This window comes from Podarcis muralis, chromosome 12 (assembly GCF_964188315.1).
Source record: "Podarcis muralis chromosome 12, rPodMur119.hap1.1, whole genome shotgun sequence".
NCBI lineage: Eukaryota > Metazoa > Chordata > Lepidosauria > Squamata > Lacertidae > Podarcis > Podarcis muralis.
The window spans coordinates 24,191,459-24,212,749 of record NC_135666.1 but is presented as its reverse complement, the minus strand read 5'-3'; the positions used below and the strand labels follow the sequence as shown (position 1 = coordinate 24,212,749).

The window sequence follows — 21,291 nt, the reverse complement described above, 5'->3', positions numbered from 1 at the left end:
GTAATGATTTTCTTGTCAACTGTTCACGGCATCAACATAAATAGTAGATCCAGTTTTTTAAAAGGAAAATTAAGCACTGATTCACCCTTAAAAATACAAGGCACAATGTCAGGACCTTCTAGAGCTGTTGTTCTCAAACTTTAGTTCTGGATGCTTCTGCCCCATGTGGTGGGTTATCAAAACTGCAGCTTGGAAATATCTTGCTGATACTCTCTAGCTAGTGAAGAACATGTTGCTTGTGAAATGGTCTCAGGCTGTGAATTGACCCTGCCCACCAAGGCTTGTCATTAAGCTGTCCTAGACCAGAAGGAGTTCCTTGTCTGTCTGGGACTATGTCTGGGCAGCAAGGTGTTTTTGGCTCTGGCTTGGCTTTGTGTGGGCCTTAGCAGTGACACCTGGTTTAGTCCCTCCAGTTCTGATTCCTCAACTCAGCTCCTGCCTTCTGGGTCCCAGCACTCAGCTGTCCTCTGGCAGTAGCCTCTGAGTCATTCTTGACACCCTTTGTATTTTCCTCACTCCTGCTTTACTCATGGGACTTTCCTACTGTCAATCGCTCTTCTCAGTAGGCAGCCCTTGCCAAAACAGCAGCATGAGCTAATGATGTGGACTGGGCGCTTTGATCTTTCTTCCTCTCCAACACCTATGGTTCACAGTAAAGTTTGTCAGGAGGCAGACATGAGCACTGTGTCTATTTTGGGGAACAAAAATGAGCAGTTAAATGAGGGCAGGCCGTTGCAGGCCAACCAAAGTTTGTAACAAACCATAGTTGGTTTGATCCTGATTTCACTATGGTTTCTACAAACAACTGTTTCTTGTTCTTGGATTAAATGGAAACAGTGGCCTGTATGAAATATTGTTAACCATGATTAACTATTGTGCTGCTGGAGGTGAAATTCCTGGACGATGCACAAGGCAAACCACAGTCAAAAGCATTTGCATAGAATGTTTTCATTAATCAAGTATGATATTGGGCCGATCAGTGCCTCTCAGCCTAACCTACCTCACAGGGTTGTTGTGAGAATAAATGGGGAGTGGGAAAACCACCTTGAACTTCTTGGAAGAAAGGTGGGATATAAATGTAATGATAAATAAATAAACAAACAAACCAGGTTCAAACCATATCCTAGTTTGTTAACTAGCAAAGTTTTGCATATCCAGATGAAACAAGAAACTGTTTTGTTACAAACTGTGACCAGAAGGTTTAAATCTGGTCCCATTTTGTGCAAAGAAGGGAGGAAGAAGGGGAAGCACATGAGCCCAAAATTCATGAAAGCATGTTGTGATGCTTGAATGTCACTACTGTCTCTTAGAAGATAAATCATCATGGGATCCAGCCACTTCTGGCTCCTTTCCAGCATCACATACCTTTGTTCATGTAGCCAAAGAAACTCTTCACATTCTATCCCAGAACTATTTTCTGTTTCCTTCCTCACCCACAATACATTCTGCAAAGGCAGCAAATGTTACAACTTCTGTAATGGCTCCTTGGTGATTATATGACTGGAGGCTCATTACTGCCTAAATGAGCAGGCAAGAGTTGTCGCCTTAGGAAAATTCAGAAAAAATTACACCAAATAATGTAGAGATATTTCAGTGGTGGTTTATTATGTGTGGAAGACTTGCAGCACTGAACATTAGCACTACTTACAAGCATTATTTTGTTCCCGCTTATGCAAAGATTAAATGATTGCTTTCTGCAATAGACATCACAGCTCTTTAAAACAAAACTATTCTTAGATTCACTATATTAGTCCACTTCCCTCTCTTAGCCAAAATGGGTTATCACTTTTAGTGCTTACAAAAGTTAACAGAGTTTCTATGAAATATTCAGTAATAGAAACGGATTTCATTTCCCAATGTAATATAGTTTCTGTGTGGCTCTGTGTGCAGAATTGTATTAGGTGTTAGCAAAACAGCATTAAGAGGAGCCTGTTTACACAATAAGCAAGCTAAACTGTTTGAGGAAAAAATATTCATTGTACTTCAAGGTTTTGCGAGTTTCTTCCCTGCAGTGAATTGACAATGAAGCCTATAATTGGCTGGCGCAAAGTAAATTTACTTTCTCCTCGTTGATTACTGAAAGGTAGGCTAGAAATTGTGATTGCTAAAGTACTTATGAGGGATTGATTAACAAGTCCATCAAAACTGAAGTACTAAACCAGAGCCAAATCTCATAGTACACTTCAGTATTATTTTCGTCAGCTCCCATCCAGCTGTCCCTTTCATTAAAAGGAAAAATAAAAGGCCTAAAGGTGCTGTACAGAGAATCTAGATAATGTGAAGACAATTCTAGGTTGTGCTGGTGAGTAGAAATGCCATTACAGGTTGGCATCACTGGGCAACTGCCTATTGGTGGGGGTTCAGATGCATTGCTCTGACTCTGTTTAGCATTTGATTCTATCAATTAAATTGTAGGGTACAGGTAGAAGAGAGCATTTTATATATAGGTATGCATATGGCATTTGTCTATTTTTGTCTTGCAGATTCCTGTCTCAGTGACACAGATCAGTTCAACCAACCACCCTGTGAAGGTGGGCCTGTCAGATGCCTTTGTGGTTGTCCACAGGATCCAGCAAATTCCCAGTATGTTTTTTTTAATGCATGCTAATGAATGTAACGTAAGCCTGTGTGTGTGTTTAAAGGGGAGGGGATGATTGAGTGGAAAACAAATTTAAAGAGATCTAAAATATGTTTTAACTAAACAGAAAACAAAATGCTTATGAAGTCTCTGTTTGTTAATTTAAATATAATTTCATTTTGGTTTACAACTCCCACAGTTGTTCATTGCTTCATTGTTTGTCTTGAACCAATAAAGCCCAAAGGGGGAGATGGTATAATTCTGTATTCCATGGGATACTCCTTCATGATTTCCTGAATAGTAATTGTATGGTTGTGGTTTTGTTGTTGTTTCTTATTTTGCTTTGGAAGATGCAAAGAAATTGGACATAAGATGCCTTTCTAAGCTGGCCGAAATAAATTAAACAACATTTATCAGAACAGCGTGCAGTAGCAAGCGTGGTTCCCTCCTGATGTTGTCGGACTACAGTTACCATCATCCTTCATACTAGCTGAGGCTGATGGGGCTGCAACATCTAGATGGCACTGTGCTGGCTACCACTGGAATAGATTTGCTTTGAAGAAAATTCCATACATTGTTTTCACTGTCTTTCCCATGGGCAGTTTCTTCATTCTTTGAAGGGAGATTAAGGAGCCTATACCCGGCTGGTCACGTAAATTTGTTGAAATTAACTAATCCCAGCTGCTCACATAATTGTAACTGTTCAGCAGTACAGATTTCCCTTTCATTAAGACAGCACAGTTTAGAGCAAATATAGGATACCTTCATTAAAAACCAAGGAAAACGTCTCACCGTGTGTTAATAATACTTTGGGCACCATCTTCTTTGCTTTGGCTCTCCGGTTTAGCTTTCAAGGTCGAAATTAGTATTCACTCTTCCTTTTGTTGGCAGACTAATGATTACAGACCATCCCTTTCCAGTGTCCTTGCTGCGTATCACAGCACAGACCATTAGAATCAACACTGTCATGGCACTTCCATGCTTAGCACTATCGTGGCCCTGATGTGTCAACATGGTGTAGGAGGGTATGCTTTGCCTAAGGAATGATATCCCTTTCTAGAAAGCTGTTTCTAGAAGGTCTTACGTGTTGCAGAGGGACCTTGAACAGAGGCACAGGAGGCTGGGCAGCCAGCAGCCCCACAGCTTCAGGATTTGGAAACAAAAGTACTGGCAGCTATTTGAGAATTCTTCTTTGTAAAGGGTGGGGACATAGCTGTCAAGCGTCCCTTATTTGGCGGGACAGTCCCTTATCCTAGCGCCATGTCCCGCTGCTGTCCCTTATTGATGATGTCCCTTAAATTTCCCGGGTTTCAAAGGAAGCAGCTCCTTTCCCTCCCTGCCGGCCTGGGAGGAGGGAGGCTCCAACTGTGTTGCTTGGCCACATTGCTCACCCAATAAGGAGTCTAAGAACGACTGGGGGGTGGAGCTTGCATGCCTTGTGCCGATCAAATCAGCCACGTTGCTGGGGACTCGCCTTTGCTCAGCGCTTCCCAGCGGAGAGGTGACGGTGGTTTTCCTTGCTGTATCCCCTTTGCCGGGTTGCTGCACTGTGGGAACCACCGCTTGAGGCTTCGTCTGGCTGCTGGCTGGGCTTTCTGCCTTTGGCTCTGAGGGGCTCAGAAGTTGAACATACCTGTGCCGGGAAAATCCCTTATTTTGGTTGCTGATCCCTTATTTTCGAGGCTGCTGGTCCCTTATTTTCAAATCTGTAAGTTGACAGCTATGGGTGGGGATCCCACTTCCTATTAAAAAAAATTGTTTCTTTTGGCTCCTTTGGTATGTAATATTCAAGAAAAGGCTCATTCGTCGCTGTCGTTGCAAAGCAGATACATATTTTTGAAACTGCAGGCAATATACCACTCTCCTGACAAAATAAATCAAGTTGGGCCAAAGAGAGCCTATGTCAGCTTTTCCTTAAGTGTGCATGTTCTTGCATTCTTGTCTTTTCAAAGATGCTAAACGGGCCATAAATCAACCCAGTCAATTATTGCATAAGGGAGATGTGAGAAAGTTTTCCTTAGCCTGTTAGATGGTTCTGTTGGACTATTTGTTTCTTGCAGGAGGCGTAGAGATATATAAGCATTGTTCTATATCTCCTTACACCTAAATACATAAAGGGCTGAATCCCAGGCTGGGCAAGAAATAAAATCGCAAGCTCTTTACAATCAGATAAAAAGGAATAGATAAAAACGCAGGAGAAACTTTAACATTTCAATGTATATAAAAGCCATAAAACCTTACTTCTTCATGTAAACACTAGGAGCCTACAGATGCCCAAACAAACAAATGGTGACAGGATGATAAAAAAGCATACGCACCATATGTGATTCCAAGGGAGGGCATTCTACGGATAGGGCATCACCACAGAGAATGGGTCTCTCTCTTTATTAGCATGCCTGTGCCCTAAAATTGGCAGGAGAGGCCCTACCCTACTTTTAAAGTAGAGTTGTACTTTTTTCTTGGTTTTATGGTTTTATCTTTTGTATACCACTTTGAGGTTTTTTTACATTCGAGTGGTGTATGGTTTTAATGAAATAATTAAATTAACAAACTGAGGATTCTTCCACTGGGAGGCATACATTATGCAGTGATGCAGGAAAGGGCCATTTCTCCCAGTCCCCACCTCCTGCAACTGCCATACCCATTTTCTGCCAGTTTCCCCATCCTTTTCTCCCTACCCACTTTATTCTAGAAGTCCAACCCTTCCCTCTGGGGCAACTTTTTGTGAGCCAAATGCCATGGGGAGAAATCCCAAGACCATTCACACAACTCTCGTATCTTTAATGAAAATAATTATTGGGATGAGGCATAGCAAAACATGTATTGGCATACAGATTGCTATGATTCTATTGCAGATATAGTATAGAATTGGATGGATGGATGGATGGAAACAGTTGCACAACAGATGTACACAAATTCATAAATTAGCAAAAGAATTTTTGGACCAGTACATAATTCTGCACAGTCCCGATTAATAATAATTGGCCTGAAGCCCAGATATAGAGTAGATAAAAGACAATTTGCCCTGTGGTAACTCATTGAGCGATGACAACCATCACAAGGAGAATAAAGCTGCAATTCCATACACACTTGCCTGGGACTAAGTCCCATTGGGCTTATTTGGATATTTCTGAATAGACATGGATAGAATTTATCTAATATCAAGCCACATGGCACGAAAATTTTACCATAACTCAGTGACCACTAACACTGGGCAGGGGTGGGGTAGGGTGGGACTCACTCTGGGCAATGTGGCCACAGGTGCCACCACTGTTTTCGGCATTGGGGATTAAACCATTGGCCTTTAAGTGTCCTTAATTTTTTATTTGTTGCACTCTGTCAAAAACTCATGTGGGCTATGATAGATGGGGAATTTTTATAACAGAGATCCTTGGCACACAGGGCATATTCACACTGGCATATAAATTAACCTGCAGGAAGTTGCCTGATAGTAATCTCTAAAGAAAATCTTCACTGTCAAGACAGTCGTTTTCTGCAGGAGCACTGCCACTGACTAAAGTTAAGTTAGGACCATGGATCCACACCTGTTAGATTTCACTGAATGCATTCGAGGGGGGAGGGATTTAGCCCTTCTCCTGCCTTTAATAGTCCAGATTGTGTGAACAAAGGGGCAGTGAAGGTGTGCTAAGGGGTAATTAATCTGTGTTAAGTGATCTTGAGCATAGACAGTATAAATATTGATCTAGCCTACAGGATTTTTCCATAGATGGCTAAACATTGAGACAGTTTATCGCCTTGGTTGTAAGAAAGAATCAATTCAAATGATTGTCTTAGAAATAAATCATTCACTCGTATAGTTATCCTCTTAAAATTGAGATAGATAGGAATATAACAAACTTTTAATCTCTTTGATAATAACTCACAGAAATCAATGACTTTGGATTCAGTGCAGTCATTGGTTTCTTCTACAAAACTCAACATAAGACATTCAGTGATGAGTGTCACTCAGAAATCTTTAAATGTATGATATAGCCATATAACAAAAAACAGACCCAGTGCATCCCCCTGGGCTCTGAGTGAAGAAAACAGATACACTGTGAACACACACTAATATAATTGAGCAGAGCTTTGGAAAACTCAAAGAGGAGTACAGGGAAGGAGGTCCAGTGGGTGGTTCTGGAGGAACAGATCTTAAGGATTGGAGCCTAAAATAGATTAAGTAACTAAAGTCTCCAATCTTGTTCAACCCTCTTCAACTACCTGTAACCCACCCCCTCCAAAAACCTCTGAAGGGTGTGGCATTTAATGAAAAATGTTGAATGAGGTGGCACAGAAGCTGCTGGGGGTAAGGAGGCAGCAGGAAGCTTTCTTCCTATGAACTTCCTTAAGTTAAGCAACTTCCCTGTTTCCTGTCCCATGTTGTTCAGAAGGACTGCTGAATCTCCAGAAAGGCTTTCTGTGAAGTTCAACTTACCTTAAAAACCAAGACCAACTGGGAGAAGTTCTCTACTTCTCCTGCAACCCATCCAACATTGAAGAAGCTCTGAACTTCCTTAATGCAGGTCAGATTGGGGGAAGCTCTTCCCTCTTCCTGTAGCCCATTCCACATTGTTCAGGTGGGTCCCCAACCTTCCAGCCAGGGTTTATGGGGATGTGGGGAATAGGAAGGGAGATCACACTTTCCTTCCATGAACTTCCTTCAGTTAACCTATATATAGATATAAGAAAGAGGGCTTGGTAGCACATTCCTCATCTGTGCTGTGACATTTGCCTTCTCAATTTAGGTGCCAGGCGTTGAAAGCAGTGGCTGTAGTGCAGGTTCAAGGCCTTCAGTCTTGTTCTTCCTGACTCTCTAGCTTCCTGATCCTCCCTCTATGGTTTCTTCTTCTTCATTCACTGACTGGAGAAAGTTGCAGGGTGCCAACTCAGTCAAGATCCTCAGACGCAAGCACCGTCTAGCCCAGCACCTAGCTGTGCATTACCTTTGTTTGGCTTCTCCAGGCAGAGAAGGGGAAGGTGGATGTCAGGGGCTCAGGAGCAGAGGCACAGGGGAGAGAGGAAATGGAGAGCGAGGGGGAGGAATCTGAGGGCAGCGGAGGGCAGAATGACAGTGACCCGAGAGATTCCATGAGCCTTTCCAGTGAATCAGAAGATTCCCAGAAGGGGGCGCCGATGGCCAGGGCAAGGGGGGTCCCGGGGGGGACACACCAGAAGCAGGGGGCCAGCGGAGACTCCCAGAGCAGTAGCTGGAAATCAGGGCCAGCTTCCCCACCAGAGCGTAGTGGGGGGAAGAGTCCCATAGGTCAGAGTCAGCGTCTCCTCCAGCAAGCAGGGAGGAGGAGTCAGGCCCAGCTAGCATACCCGAAGAGGGGAGCAGCGACAGGAGCAGTATAACGGTCAGAAGGAAGGTGGCAGGCTGGACGCGCGCGCCAAGTTCAAATGTACAGGCGCGCGGGACAGCAGGAAGCCCGGATTGGGAACCAGGTCCTAAAGCCCGCCGGAGGGAGGGGGAAGACTCAGGGGACTCAGCGTCAGAAGAGTCTAGAAAGGGGAAAACCCCGGCGGACAGGCGGACCCAGAGGAGGAAAGAGCAGAGGAAGAGGTGGAGCAAGGCTAGGGTCTTAAACTGATGTCTGGGGGGAGGAGACTCAGACGGAGCTTCGGCGGTCTAGGGTTTAAGACGTAGAGCTGCGCGCCGTGGCTGTAAAAGAGAAACTGAACTTCAATAAAGACTATTTAATATAGCAATGGACTGGCGTTGGTCCTCTGTGAGCTGGGACCTGGGGCAGCTCTGACAGTAGCAGTATTGGGCAAGTGACAGAGAGGCAAAGTGAGGGAGAAAGAAGGTTAAAGGACGTGGATCTGCTTTGACAGGTCAGTAGGAAATATGAGTTTGCAGTGATGTGCTTGCTCCAGGAATCCCCTTTTCCCATTACATCTGTGTCTCCTGGATCCTGGCCTCTGAGATGATATGCCAGTCCCTGGTTCCAGTAGGATGCTCACAGTAATCACTACACTGTAAGATTTATTGTGGCATATTTGTAATGCTCGGCCTCAAGTCACATCTCCTCCTCCTCAAGTGTTCATCCATTAAAAAGCAGCTTTTAATATTGTGTTTGATGAGGGGTCATGGGGATTTGGTTTAGAATACAAAAGATGGTTCTAGTCAGGCTCATTTTTAGTACCTGGCTTCCTTGAATACTCTGTTTGGGTCTCAGAGCCTCAGCGGGGCCCAGCAGTGCTGACGCCTGCTCTTGAGCCACAGTCATGCCACACATTTAAAATGCTATGATACCACTTCAAACAAGATTCTTCCTCCAAAGAATTCGGGGGGTTGTAGTTTCTTAAGGGCACCGACCTATGTTTCTGAGTTCTCTGTGCGTATGATTCTGAGTTATCTGTGAAGAGGTTATTGATGGTTATTGGTGAAACTAACAAGCGAAAATGCATTATATCAGAAAAAAGTGCTTTGGGGTGGAAATGTGTGTATTTGGCAAAACTGAATGCAAAACTGTGTATTAGGAGAAAGTCGCAGTAAAATGCTGGTCAATATCCATGAGGCCTTTTTAAAATGCAAACTGATACAGAAATATAGAAAGTGAATTTAAGATTAGAAAAAGGAGAAGCTGAAATGGACACATTCACTCTTCCCAAATTCCTGTATATGTCTACTCGGAAGTAAGTCCCATTAATTTCAGTGGGGCTTCTTCTCAGATAAATTGGCATAGGATTTCAGCCTTACACTATTAGAGCCAGTCACCTTAGCAGTTCAGCTGTGGGCATTTTTCTTTCTTTTCCCTTCTGATGAGAGGTGTTGTCACAAAGGCCTAATAGCTTCCTACAATCCCTTTCTCATACTGTTCCTGAGGAGCACATTCAGAATTTGCAAGCTTATGCCAAGCCAGTGTGCCCTGAGTTAACCTTTGCTAATGACGGAACACTGAAAGGTTCAGCTGAAGTGCCAATACCATCATTTTTATTTAGGTATTCATTGGCTTGCTTTTTTGGACTGAAAGACCCGACTTCTTTGGGGGAAACAAATTAAAGCCGCTGGCGCTGGCAGGAGTTCATTTCAAACACATCCCTGCAATGCTCTGTGTTGGCAGGTGCATCATACGGGCAAGTCACTGTGGGGGAATAAATCTTCCCCGCTTGGCAACAAAGGTTCTCAGATCCAGCCCAAATTAGCTTAGCCTCGGCACACATGTTCTATCCCAGTGCATTTGGAGTGCCAGACAGGTATCAGACCTTCCAGGATAGATATCTAGCCCAGAATCTTCCTAGTAATTCATTCAGACTGGCTGGGTGGCAGTAATTTATTCACTTAATAGGATGTTACGTTCACATCTGAGGGAAAGAGAGAGAAGCGGGGGGGGGGGGGGGTAGAGGCCTTTCATCAAGAGGGTTTGAAAGAATTGGCCCTAAACTAAATAACACGCTGATTTAATTGGCAATGATGGTGCTCAGCCATGATAAGAAGTTAAGTAGAATAATTTGTGGATTTGTTTCTGTGCCACATCCTGCCAGTATGTGCCTATGAAACAAGATAAGAACAAAAGCACCCTCCACTGTGCTCTGGGTATAGGGAGCCTTGCCAGTATATAACAGAAATTACTGCTGCTAAACAGGCAGTACTGACTGCTTTGTTGAACTCACTGGGTTGTAGCCACGCTAAGGCAGGGTCCCATCAACGGAAGGATTGCCACTTGTGTGACCGGAATACTTCATTTCTCCTCCCCCTATTGACCCTTAAGTCTGTTCTAGAGGTTCCCCCAGCCCTCCAGAGCAGATTTGGGGAGGGCACAAGACAAAGAGAGTGGGGGGTGGGGAATCCCGCTACGCTAACGGCAATCCTTTCATTGACATGACAGATTAGTAGAATGCCACTCACTGCTCCATCTTGCTTGCAGGTAAGCGAGGAATCATATCTGCTGATTGATTTTCATTGTTGTCCTCTGAGAAACTCGGAGCAATGGACATGGCTTTGCCACTAACCTCATTTTTATCATTGCAACAACCCTGTGAGCTAGACTAAGCTGAGAGGGGAATGCAGCCCTTTAAATGCTGTGTGGGGAATGTTTTTCCTGCAAATGGTTTCTGTCTGTCTGGGTTTCAGTACCGCAGTGGAAGTAAGGTGGAAGTATGAGACCTCAAGGTGGGGCAAATGGGATGGGAAGGCTCCTCTTTCATAGTTCTAAAAAAAGAAGGTCCCAAATGGTAACATGTCAAGGACCCCCTAATCACCTGGCCCAGTGGTACAGTCCCGCTTTATATGCAGAAGGTCCCAGGTTGACTCTCCAGGAGAGACCCCTGCCTGAAACCCTGGACAGCTACTGCTGGTCAGTGCAGGAAATACTGAACTGGAGAGCCAGTGTTGTGTAGTGGTTAAGAGCGGTAGTCTCGTAATCTGGGGAACCAGGTTTGCGTCTCCACTCCTCCCCATGCAGCTGCTGGGTGACCTTGGGCTAGTCACACTTCTTTGAAGTCTCTCAGCCTCACTCACCTCACAGAGTGTTTGTTGTGGGGGAGGAAGGGAAAGGAGAATGTTAGTTGCTTTGAGACTCCTTAAAGAGAGTGAAAGGCGGGATATCAAATCCAAACTCTTCTTCTTCTTCTTCTTCTTCAACTTAATGGACTTTACATACTGTAAAGGGAATTGGGGGTTGCTTGTGCGTAAGGGGGTTGCTGCTCTAGGCAACGTTGTCTGGCTAAACCTTTCCCTGGCTGGACAGCCCTTTCTCCGTGGCTGTGTCAGTCACTGGCAGAATCCGTCAGTGGGCGTTTCCTGAACTTCTTCCAACATAGAAGCTCTTTGACGCCAAGTCTCCTCCTAGCCTCCCTGCGTGGAAGTCTTCTGTGCAGAGTGGGCGTGGCCAGCGGAGGTCCTGGGCTCTCCCCGCTGGTCTCTGTGGAAGAGTCTTGGAGCCATCTCTCCGAAGTCCTTCCCTGCTCCCCTTTCTTCCTGGTGTCACGCCGATTTCCTTCCCCAAAGGAAGTGTTCTCTCTTTCCCTGCTGGTCCCTTCTCCTGCATCGTTGGGGAGCCTTACCTCCACTCTTGGCTCCGATGGCAGTTCCCTGACACATACCATACATTTAAATCACATTTCTACCCCACACAGAGAATACTGGGAACTATAGTTTTCCCCTTACCAACCTCCCAGTCCCATTAAACAAACTACAGTTCCCAGAATTCTTTGGCGGAAAGTCGAGTGCTTTAAATGTGTGTTGGGTATGCTTTACATGTAGGGTGTGGGCCTGCCTTCTGTCTGAGGCAGCTACCTGTACTCCTTACATTCCCTGTTTTTCAGCTGCTCATGCCAAGATATTGGGAAAGTGAAAAGAAAATGTGGAGAAGCCGGAGGAAGAAGAAGCCTTCCTCTTTGGGAGATGGATTAATCCTTTTCAGGATTATAAGGATTCTGCTTACCAGCTCCTTTTGGGATATGAGTGAAGCACTGTCCTTTGATCAAAATCCTTTTCCAGGAGGGTGGGTCTTTGTTTTGATCCCTTTGTTTCCCTCAGTGAGAAAGGGGTCAATGATGTTGATCTGGATTTCTTGATCCTGCAGATTGGTTGATTCTCTCTTTCCGGTTCATTATCCAACTAGGTGTTGCTTCTTCATGCTGGGCTTCTCTGTGAGATCTAATAATCCATATCTGCTCTGATTCTGCTCTCTTCTCCAATTCTGGTTGATGCTCAGTGTGGTGCGGATGCCCCACCATTAATTACCCTTCCCCTACCTCCTGCAATATAATCCCCCATTCGTCTAGTCATAGGCAATTTGTTTCCTGGCCTGCCTATAAATTGTGCCTTCTCTCCCCCACCCCCATGAATATGAATTTAATTGCATTCAGTAGAAGTTTGTAAGAACTCGGAAGTCCAGAGTAAAAGGTCATCATAGTTTCTCAGTGTTATAGCATGAAAATGCAAGCTTGTCTTGTAGTCATGAAGGTAATACAGGCCTGAACATGATTATAATAATAAAATAATGAATAGGAAAGCTAGAATTAGATGCTGATTTTTTATCATCTTTTTGCTCATAAATAATATTTGCAGAAGCCTTTCAAAGCAATCAATTCATGGCTTGGCAATTAACATTCTGCCTTGAGGAGAAGTTCTGGCTTCAGTTCTATACCAGCGGAAACTATAATCCTGTCCAAAATTACTTCTGAGATAATGCGGGATGATACAATGAAAACATGTTGATGCGTGATTTTTTTTTCTGGCCTCCATTTAAACTTTTCGGTGAACTCTCCCAAGTTTCAGAGAAAGTTTTGCATTACAAAGGAGGACGTTGTAAACAAAACTGAGTGATAAACTGCTATTATATTGTACCAATGATACCTAATTATTTTGAGGATTTTTTTTTATCCCGCTTGTCAGCAGTAATCAAATAGGCTTACAAGTTGGCTTACAAACGACATGTCTGAAATAACTGAATGAAATAGCAGCACACAAACAAAAGAAATGCACCAGGAGCATTGAAATAAATCATATTATACTCAGCAACAAAATCCCTGTGAAAACAATTGAGTCTTGACTGCCCTGCAAAAAAATCATCCAGCAATCCTCAAAAATCATCCAGAGCCAGCTGGATAAGACCTGCCGTATTCTGGGCACCATGACAGAAAAGACTGCTTACCATTTTTGGTGGCAAGCAGCGGTTGTGACCCAGCACGCCCGCAGGCAAGCTGGAGCAGGGCAAAAACTTCCTGCACAGCTGGCTGGCAACGTCATCCAGCTCAGCCAGCTGTAAGGAGTGTCAGGACACCTTGTCACTTTGAGTTTGAATCGGCCAATCACGGCCAGGTTGCTGGGCAGAATTTTGGGGACGGACCTGGGTCAAGCCTGTCTTCCCTCAGGTCCACCTCCAAGCCATTTAAACTGGCTGAGCTTGCTTCCCGCAGTGCAGTCAGCAACAGACATGTTCAACTTCTGAATTTAAAGTTGTTTCCTTCCTGGTAGATGTCCGTAGAAGAACGATATATGAGTACCACAGAGTGGAGCTTCAAATGTCAAAGGTTACCAATCTGTCAGCTGTTGAGATGATTCCTCTACCCAGTAAGTACAGACCAAGAAGCACATGATATATGTCATTCTTAAAGACAGTCTATTAGTTTTAAAATTCTTTAGAGACATCTTCCCTCTTAGCCTACGATGGCCTGGTTCACATGTCACTTTAAATGATAGTTAACTATGGCTTAAAGCTGAATGTACAGCACGTTGACGCACACAGGGGAAATTGCTGCTTCTCTGCTCCTGTTGCTGCCATGCTACTAGAAGCTAAACCTCGTTGATTCTCCATCACTCCTGCTGTGCTGGGAGCTAAGTCATGGTTTGGCTTACTGTTACATCTGCATCCCAGCTCATGGTTTGTCTCCCCAAACAAACCATGAGTGAGTGGTAAGCCAAAAAGTAAGCCAAACTGTGGCTTAGCTCCCAGTAGCACAACACAGCAGGAGTGGCAGAAGATGAAGCAGCCATGATTTTCTTCCTGTTCATCCACACACTGCAGTGTTGTTGTTTTGTTGCATTTGTACTTTTCAATATTAATTCCTTTGTTTATTGTATATTTACTTTAAATAAGGAAACTATAAATACATGAGAGAGACATCAGGGCACACACCAGAACAAAATAAAATGTGAAGAACTACATTTAAATGGCAGACATACCTAACTGGTTACTCTCTACATAATACCAGTATATCCCAACATCCAATATCTGGCCATTGTATATTGATCACCAAGTGATCATGGGTGCATAATAAGCCCTGCAAAGGAAGTAGTGTTAAGCACTTATTTTGTATCTCATCCACACACACACTTTAAAGAAAGCTTGGAATGTAAATTGCTAGACAAACCATCAGTAGAAACTGGAGTCGGCTCCCACCCCCCTCTTAATCCAATTACAGCTCTTACACAGTTTCCTACCCCAGCTTATTACGTCTATATGACAAAAACATTAGCTATACGCCGCGAAATGTAAGACCTCAAAAGGAAAGAGACATAAAGAAATAATTGAATGCTTTCATGGCAAAAGGCGAATTTAGGAGCTGGGCAAGAAATGAAGATTTGCAGAAATGGTAGTATAGTTACAGACAGGATTAAAATTGAATCTCAAAGATCAATATTTCATAGGTGGTGCCTATTTCCATAGTGTGTCATAGTAGCCTGTTTCTAATGACAGATGGTTGGAACTCACTTATTCACCAATTATTTTAAGGAGAATACATTATTTTAGTCCTTAGAAAACTATTGGTGGTAGGAAATATTTGCAGGGTGAAGTTTTTATCTGCCTGGGTCTTTTCTTGTTGCAGCCTGCCTCCAGTTTAACAGCTGTGGGCCATGTGTCATGGCTCAGATTGGCTTCAACTGCAGCTGGTGCAATAAACTCCAAAGGTAAGAAAAGCTAGTTAATTCTGGCCTTTGATATACAATGGCACTGATAATGAATCCATTTTTCTCTTGCCCTATATAATGCATAGGGATTCTTTTAATTGGGCTGATTTATTTCCTACTGACAACTGAAGTGATGGTTTTGACCTTTCAATTTGCGATATATAAAGTAATAAGGTTCCTTCCTCAGAATCCCTGTAGGACCAGCCAGCGTACTCCACGCTTGGGGAGAAAGGTTCGTTCAGTAAGAATTGACCTCCAGGGCAATATACCCTTTACCATAGGCTTCTAAACCATGGTTTAGAAGACTGGGAATGTGTTGCTATGTCAAAAGAGAAAATAGACTGGAACAGCCTTAAAGGTCCTTGGACTTTTCTTAATATTCAGGGCATTTCCAGATGGGCCACACTTTTGCTTGAGTTAGATTGTTGCATAGTTGTTGCAAGAAATTGAAAATCTCTCCTTTAGCTAGGTCCTCTCTCTTTGCTGATCTGCCTACATATTTTGTTGTGGGGGGGGGGTGCATTCCTGCTTAGTGTGCTTTTTCTGATAGTAACTGCTGTGTGAAATGCAGTTCCTTCAGGTCTGTGACTGACAGATGTATGCTGGTGAGAAGCACCACAACTCTAGTTCCTGCCCCCTACTCGACATTATCTGCACCATGTTGTGCCTCTATCTCATTTCCATCTTCTTTTTTCAAGGGAGCTTACTCCCAGGACACTATGCACAGGATTGTATTCATTCATGCTTATCCTAATAAACTGAGCAGTACGCTATGAACTGCTGCTCTTGGGTGGGTTCATGTGTATATGCATATCTGTGTTAAATAATGGCTCAACACTGTTGCCTACATATTTAGACTCTCTTTGAGAGTCTATCCTTGGGGGAAGGCTGTGGTGATTGTCATGAAGAGCTCCTGCACTTCAAAATTTACCACTGGGTGAAACCTTTGAAGAAAGGCTATCACTGACTCCCCTCCTCAAACAAATGCATCATGTGGGACCAATATATTGTCCCACTGCTGCAGAATCAAACACTAGTACAGTTGTATCTCTACTTATGTATCCCTCCGGATACGTAAACTTTGGGATGTGAATGCGGCAAACCTGGAAGTGTATACTTCCGGGTTTCGCCGCGCGCACATGCGCAGAAGCACTCTATCGCGCCATGTGCATGTGCAGAAGCGGCACCTCCAGATACAGACTTTTCAGGTTGCGGATGGACCCCCGGAATGAATTAAGTTCATATCCAGAGGGTCCACTGTATACTGCTAACAATAGACTTGCTCATTTGTTTTACAGATATGGGTACAAGTGTTTGTGTAAAAGAATCTACACTTGGTAGTTTCTACAGCTCAGGTGTTGGGTACACAGACTGTAAATTTGTGAGTGTTACAAGTGAGTAACTGCACATGTGTACGCTACAACTATTTCTGTAGTCAGGTATACAAATTGTACACTCATTTGGGTCATCGGGAAAGACTGACATTGAATGTTTCACTGTTTCATCCAGTATGGCAGCAGTAGGGACAATTTGTAAGTCACAAAATAGCTGGAATATAAAGAGCACAATCATTCTACACAGTCTTAGCTTTTAAAACGTTCCCCAGTTGCTGACCTTGGTTAGCTTGAATGAATTCAACAGAAACTCCTGTTATGCAAGCCTGGCTGTATTAGTGCTTCGTTTTTGCTTTAGGTTTTGTTGTGCTTTTAGCCCAAGAAATTAGATTCAGAAATTCTTGTCGTTAGTGAAAGGAAAATGTACAAAGAAAATAAGACTTTTAGCTTTTCTGGGGCTTGCAGAGATCTAATGAGGGTCTGGGAGAGAACAGACAAAGGGTCACTGACATTAAAAGGTTGCATATGTTCTTTGGAATTCTGAGTGTCCCTTCTTGGGTTGAGTTGTATCATTCAGTTTTCCCCTTTGAGATTGGTTAATTAATTTGTCAATTAGTTTTGGCAACAATATTTGACATATATTATACATATTATACCTAAATAAAATATCTTCATAGAAGAAGATTATGACCCAGAGCCAAACAGACCTGCATGTAACAAAAGCAGCAGTATTGTATTAGGCTTCTCCCACCACTTTTGAAATCTAACTTACCCCATGTCCTGACTGTGTTATAGTGGGTGCTCCTGATGCATGCAGCGGTGTCTCTTTCCCCCCCCCCCCCCGATTTTGCAGCATTCTCAGAACTTCATTGACATCAAAATGCCAGGGCATATTCCAATGTAATCCCTATTCATGCTTCATGAAGAAAATCCACTAAATCAAACAAAAGCACAGTTGCCAACGAGCTGTTTTTTGATATCCCAATGGCCTGTTACCAAATTTATCCTTTGCCTGGAAGCACTCGGTGCATATTTCCCCATAAACCAAACCATTTGCATTGTGTGTAACAAAAGCTTCCTTACAAGCCTAATCCTTGTTACCAGAATCTGAGTGCGCATGATTTGGGTTGATCAGCAAAGGAAGTTCAAAAAGTGCTAAGATTTTGTAAGATGTAGCCATCTTGGTTAATGTTGTAGCTTCCGGTCCATATGCACTCAGGCACACAGTTCTGTCCTTTCCAGCACAGTTCCCAATATAGCTTCTCCCTCCAGTGCCCAAGACTGCAGATGTCTGAAATAATCTGTGAGCATTTGGGGAAGGATCCAGGTTTCCCTCGGGAGGGTCAACAGCTTGGATCCTGAGTTCCCATGACCTCTCAGGATGCTTCCTCTAGAGGAGGGGTGAGGAACCTTTTTGGCCCAGCAGGCCAGATTCTTATCTCCCCACCTGGCTATCTCTGGAGCTGTTGATCACTTGTAGAGCGAATGGCTGGAGGCCCTCACAAGTAGACCCCTAAAATTCTAGATCCCAACCTCTTCCCCCACATCCCCACAATGCATTATGCAATGGTTTGGTGATTATCATTTCTGATTTGAGCTGAAAACTAGCTAGAAAGAATTCACTAGCCCCCATGCTTTTCCTACTGCCACATTGACTGATAAAGGGAAGAACTGGCAGAGATGTTGGGGTGTATGTGTCTCTGTGTTTCATGGTGGTGGCAGCGGGTGGGGGAGAAGTTTTGCTTTTTAAAAACAGCTAAAACCCCACAAAATTATCTCCTGTGTTTTTAGAGCATGCTGTGTGTTGTAAATGATTGCCTTTGGTAAAGTATGTCATTGTCCCGTTGCTTCCAATAAAGAAAAGTGTGCCAGGGTGGGGGTGGCCTACTCACAAATCTCTATGGGTAAGAACGGAAATGCCTCTAAATTGATTACTGCTGTTTCATTGCATTTGTCCATTTCCTCATTCACAGTATTACTGCTTTTAGAAACTGCAATTTCCATCAAATAACATGGTCTTGGAGTTTTAGCTCCTGTTGTGGAAAAATGGTACCTTTTGCATCAAAATAGAACATTTATTTGAAAACCAAAGATCCCTTTCCAACATCACAAATTAGTGTTTAGCATCAAACCAGCATGGGGTGGGGGGAGTTTGGCGGCAATTTGTGATGGTACATTGTATTAGAATAAAATAAAAACCAGCATACCTGCTCATCCGAGTTTAGACCAGGGCCTGAGTTCATTCTGGGAAGATCAGGAGTCTAAGAGAGGTGTAACAGTGGGGTATTGCAGTTAAGCAGCATGAGATGAGATTGTAATAAGGCAACAATGTGGTTGTCAGTGTGGTGTAGTGGTTAAGAGCGGTAGACTCGTAATCTGGGGAACCGGGTTCGCGTCTCCGCTCCTCCACATGCAGCTGCTGGGTGACCTTGGGCCAGTCACACTTCTTTGAAGTCTCTCAGCCCCACTCACCTCACAGAGTGTTTGTTGTGAAGGAGGAAGGGAAAGGAGAATGTTAGCCACTTTGAGACTCCTTAAAGGGAGTGAAAGGCGGGATATCAAATCCAAACTCTTCTTCTTCTTCTTCAACAAACACAGCTAGAAATGTGACCACAAGCAGTGTGTGGTAATGCTCCAGTCCCGTAATCTGCACTGGCATGACACCTCCACACATGCATTTCTTTGCGCATCTAGACTAGCTCTAAGAGTTTAGCTCTACTTCACAAAGTAGAGTGGAGCAACCACCTTACCCTGCCATCTCTGAGAATTGGATTTTAATTTTTTTAAAAAAATTACAGGCAAGTAGCATTTTTCTTTCTCCCAAGATGCCAGAGGAGGCAGTTATCAGAGCAGGTATTCTAGCAACTCAGGTTAGAGTAGGGTTCAGGTTAATGTCAACTGCAATGCATATATACTTACCTACTATCATATAACAGGTTAAATGAGAATAGATGGACATTAGCAGATTACTCAAGAAATGCTACTTGGAACAGCCAAAATGCAGTGACAGAAATAGCCAATGGTCTTCATTGAACCATAAACTACAGCTTTTGGAACTGGATCTGCAAAACCTTTTTTTAAAAAGGTGTATCTAATATGTGTGCAGCAAACTATTAAAAATAAATTAAGTGATTATTATATTGAACAGGATGTAGAACCCATCCAGACATTGGGCTTGTTTTCAACATCTTAAAGAGAGACACATTTTGAAAAGTTGTTTCCTTGACATTACCTTCCATGACTTACTGCAAAGAGCCTTTATGGCTTTGAAAATTTCATCCTGTGCCATTTATTTACCAATAGAACAAAGATGTTTCCAGGTCTGCAATTGTTTCTGTTTGCAATCAATTTATGTTGCATGGTTTCATCTACACCTTCTTCTTCACCCACCCCCAAATTGCACCTCTGTTTGGACTGCAAACTGTGGAAGATTTAGGCATTATCTTTTGCATTGTCCCATATATATGACCTGCTCTTTTCCTATGAATATTTTCTTCAAGTTCCTTACAGCTAAGGAAAGGGCAAAAGAATAAAAATTAAAACTCCCATTTGACCTTTTTTTAAAAAAAAAAATCAGGAACAAAAGCCCATAATTTATGATGAAAATAAAATTCCCACTGTGCAATAAGGACAAACACTTAACATGTGAAGTATCCAGTTTTGCTGTAGTGGCACAAAACCTGAAATGTGCTTTTGCAGAGGAAAATGAGCTTCCTCGTGAGAGGCACCTCTTATCCTTAGTTGTATAAAAGCTTTTATTGACTGGATGTCTGCGTGTTTTGTCACGATAATTGTAATGACCTTTAGTAAACTGATTGCCTGATTTTCTAACACAGGAATGTGAAAGCTGTGGCCCTCCAGACATTATTGGACTCCATCACCCCAGCCAGCATCATTAATGGTCAGGAACAGCCAATGGGCAGGGAGGTGGAGTCCAGCAACATCTGGACGGCCAGAGGTTCCTTATCCCTGTTATAAAACTACACATAGGATCTTATCATGGGGGGGGGGGGGAGCCTATATTGCTATATGTGAGGATCTGAAGTTGCTAATGGTTCTCTGCCACTACTATTTTCCCATTTTGGTCTTCGTTGTAGCTGTCTACATACAATTTGGAAGGGTTTTGCTTTGACTCTAGATGTCTCATCAAACACTTGTCGTTGATGTGATTGGTTGCCCTAATTTGCTGCCCTAATTTTCTTAGGTTTAGCCAAGCATGTATACAGAAGTACTAACTGATATACCATTGCTGAGCATCCATAACAGCAAAAGTGTTTATGGGCAGGCTTGATTAAAGGGCAAGCAACGTGTCCCCTGCTTGCTCATACTAATGAAATAATTAGTTCTCTCGAAAATAAAGGTAATTGCCCAAGAAAGAAATTAAGTTTAAGTTTATAAACAGACACTAAGCTAACATGGACTTGAATGTAAATGGCAGTAGCACAGGTGATGCTTTGTAAAGTTATTATATTGAAGTTTACTGGGGCATAAAACTGTAGGGTCACAGGTAGATACTTAGGTAGATACTTATTTGAAAATGCAGTATTGATATTATGACAATTGTGTAGGACAGTGGAGCTAATCTGGATCTGAATCAGAGAGATCCATCAGGCATATTTCATAGGAGCATAATAAACCTTCCTGTGATATGGAAGCTTTTCTGATTATTTGTGAGATTTTTCCCTGCCTTCTTTAGAGTGGGTGTTTATGGCTACACATACAGATTATGCTGTGCACAGAACTGTTGATATGAGAGAGTGCAAGCTTTCAATATACCCTGAACAATATAGTAGGCTCATATGATTGGCATCAGCTGTATTTATGGATTGCTTGCATTTGGACGATACCAAATATCTTTGAAGCGGGGCTGCACTTTTAGCTCAGGTCTTCTTCCTTAATTTTAAATTCATTTATTTTCACTGACTTTTCCCATGATACCACAATTTGAAACTGTGATACCAAAAAGTTCCTCTTCCCCCACAAAAAAAGCCATTAAAAAGGGGGGAGAGTGATCACAC

At 43.0% G+C, this 21,291-nt stretch overlaps 1 protein-coding gene across 2 annotated transcripts in view; it reads left to right on the top strand.

Annotated features, from left to right (window-relative positions):
• PLXDC2 (plexin domain containing 2) overlaps window positions 1–21,291 on the top strand; it is a 230,827-nt gene that overhangs the window by 184,366 nt on the left and 25,170 nt on the right. For both annotated transcript variants that reach the window (XM_028751376.2, XM_028751377.2), the window contains 3 exons: window positions 2,484–2,583; window positions 13,506–13,601; window positions 14,858–14,939. In XM_028751376.2, coding sequence (XP_028607209.2) covers window positions 2,484–2,583; window positions 13,506–13,601; window positions 14,858–14,939 — 278 coding nt within the window. The remainder of the gene's footprint in view (window positions 1–2,483; window positions 2,584–13,505; window positions 13,602–14,857; window positions 14,940–21,291) is intronic.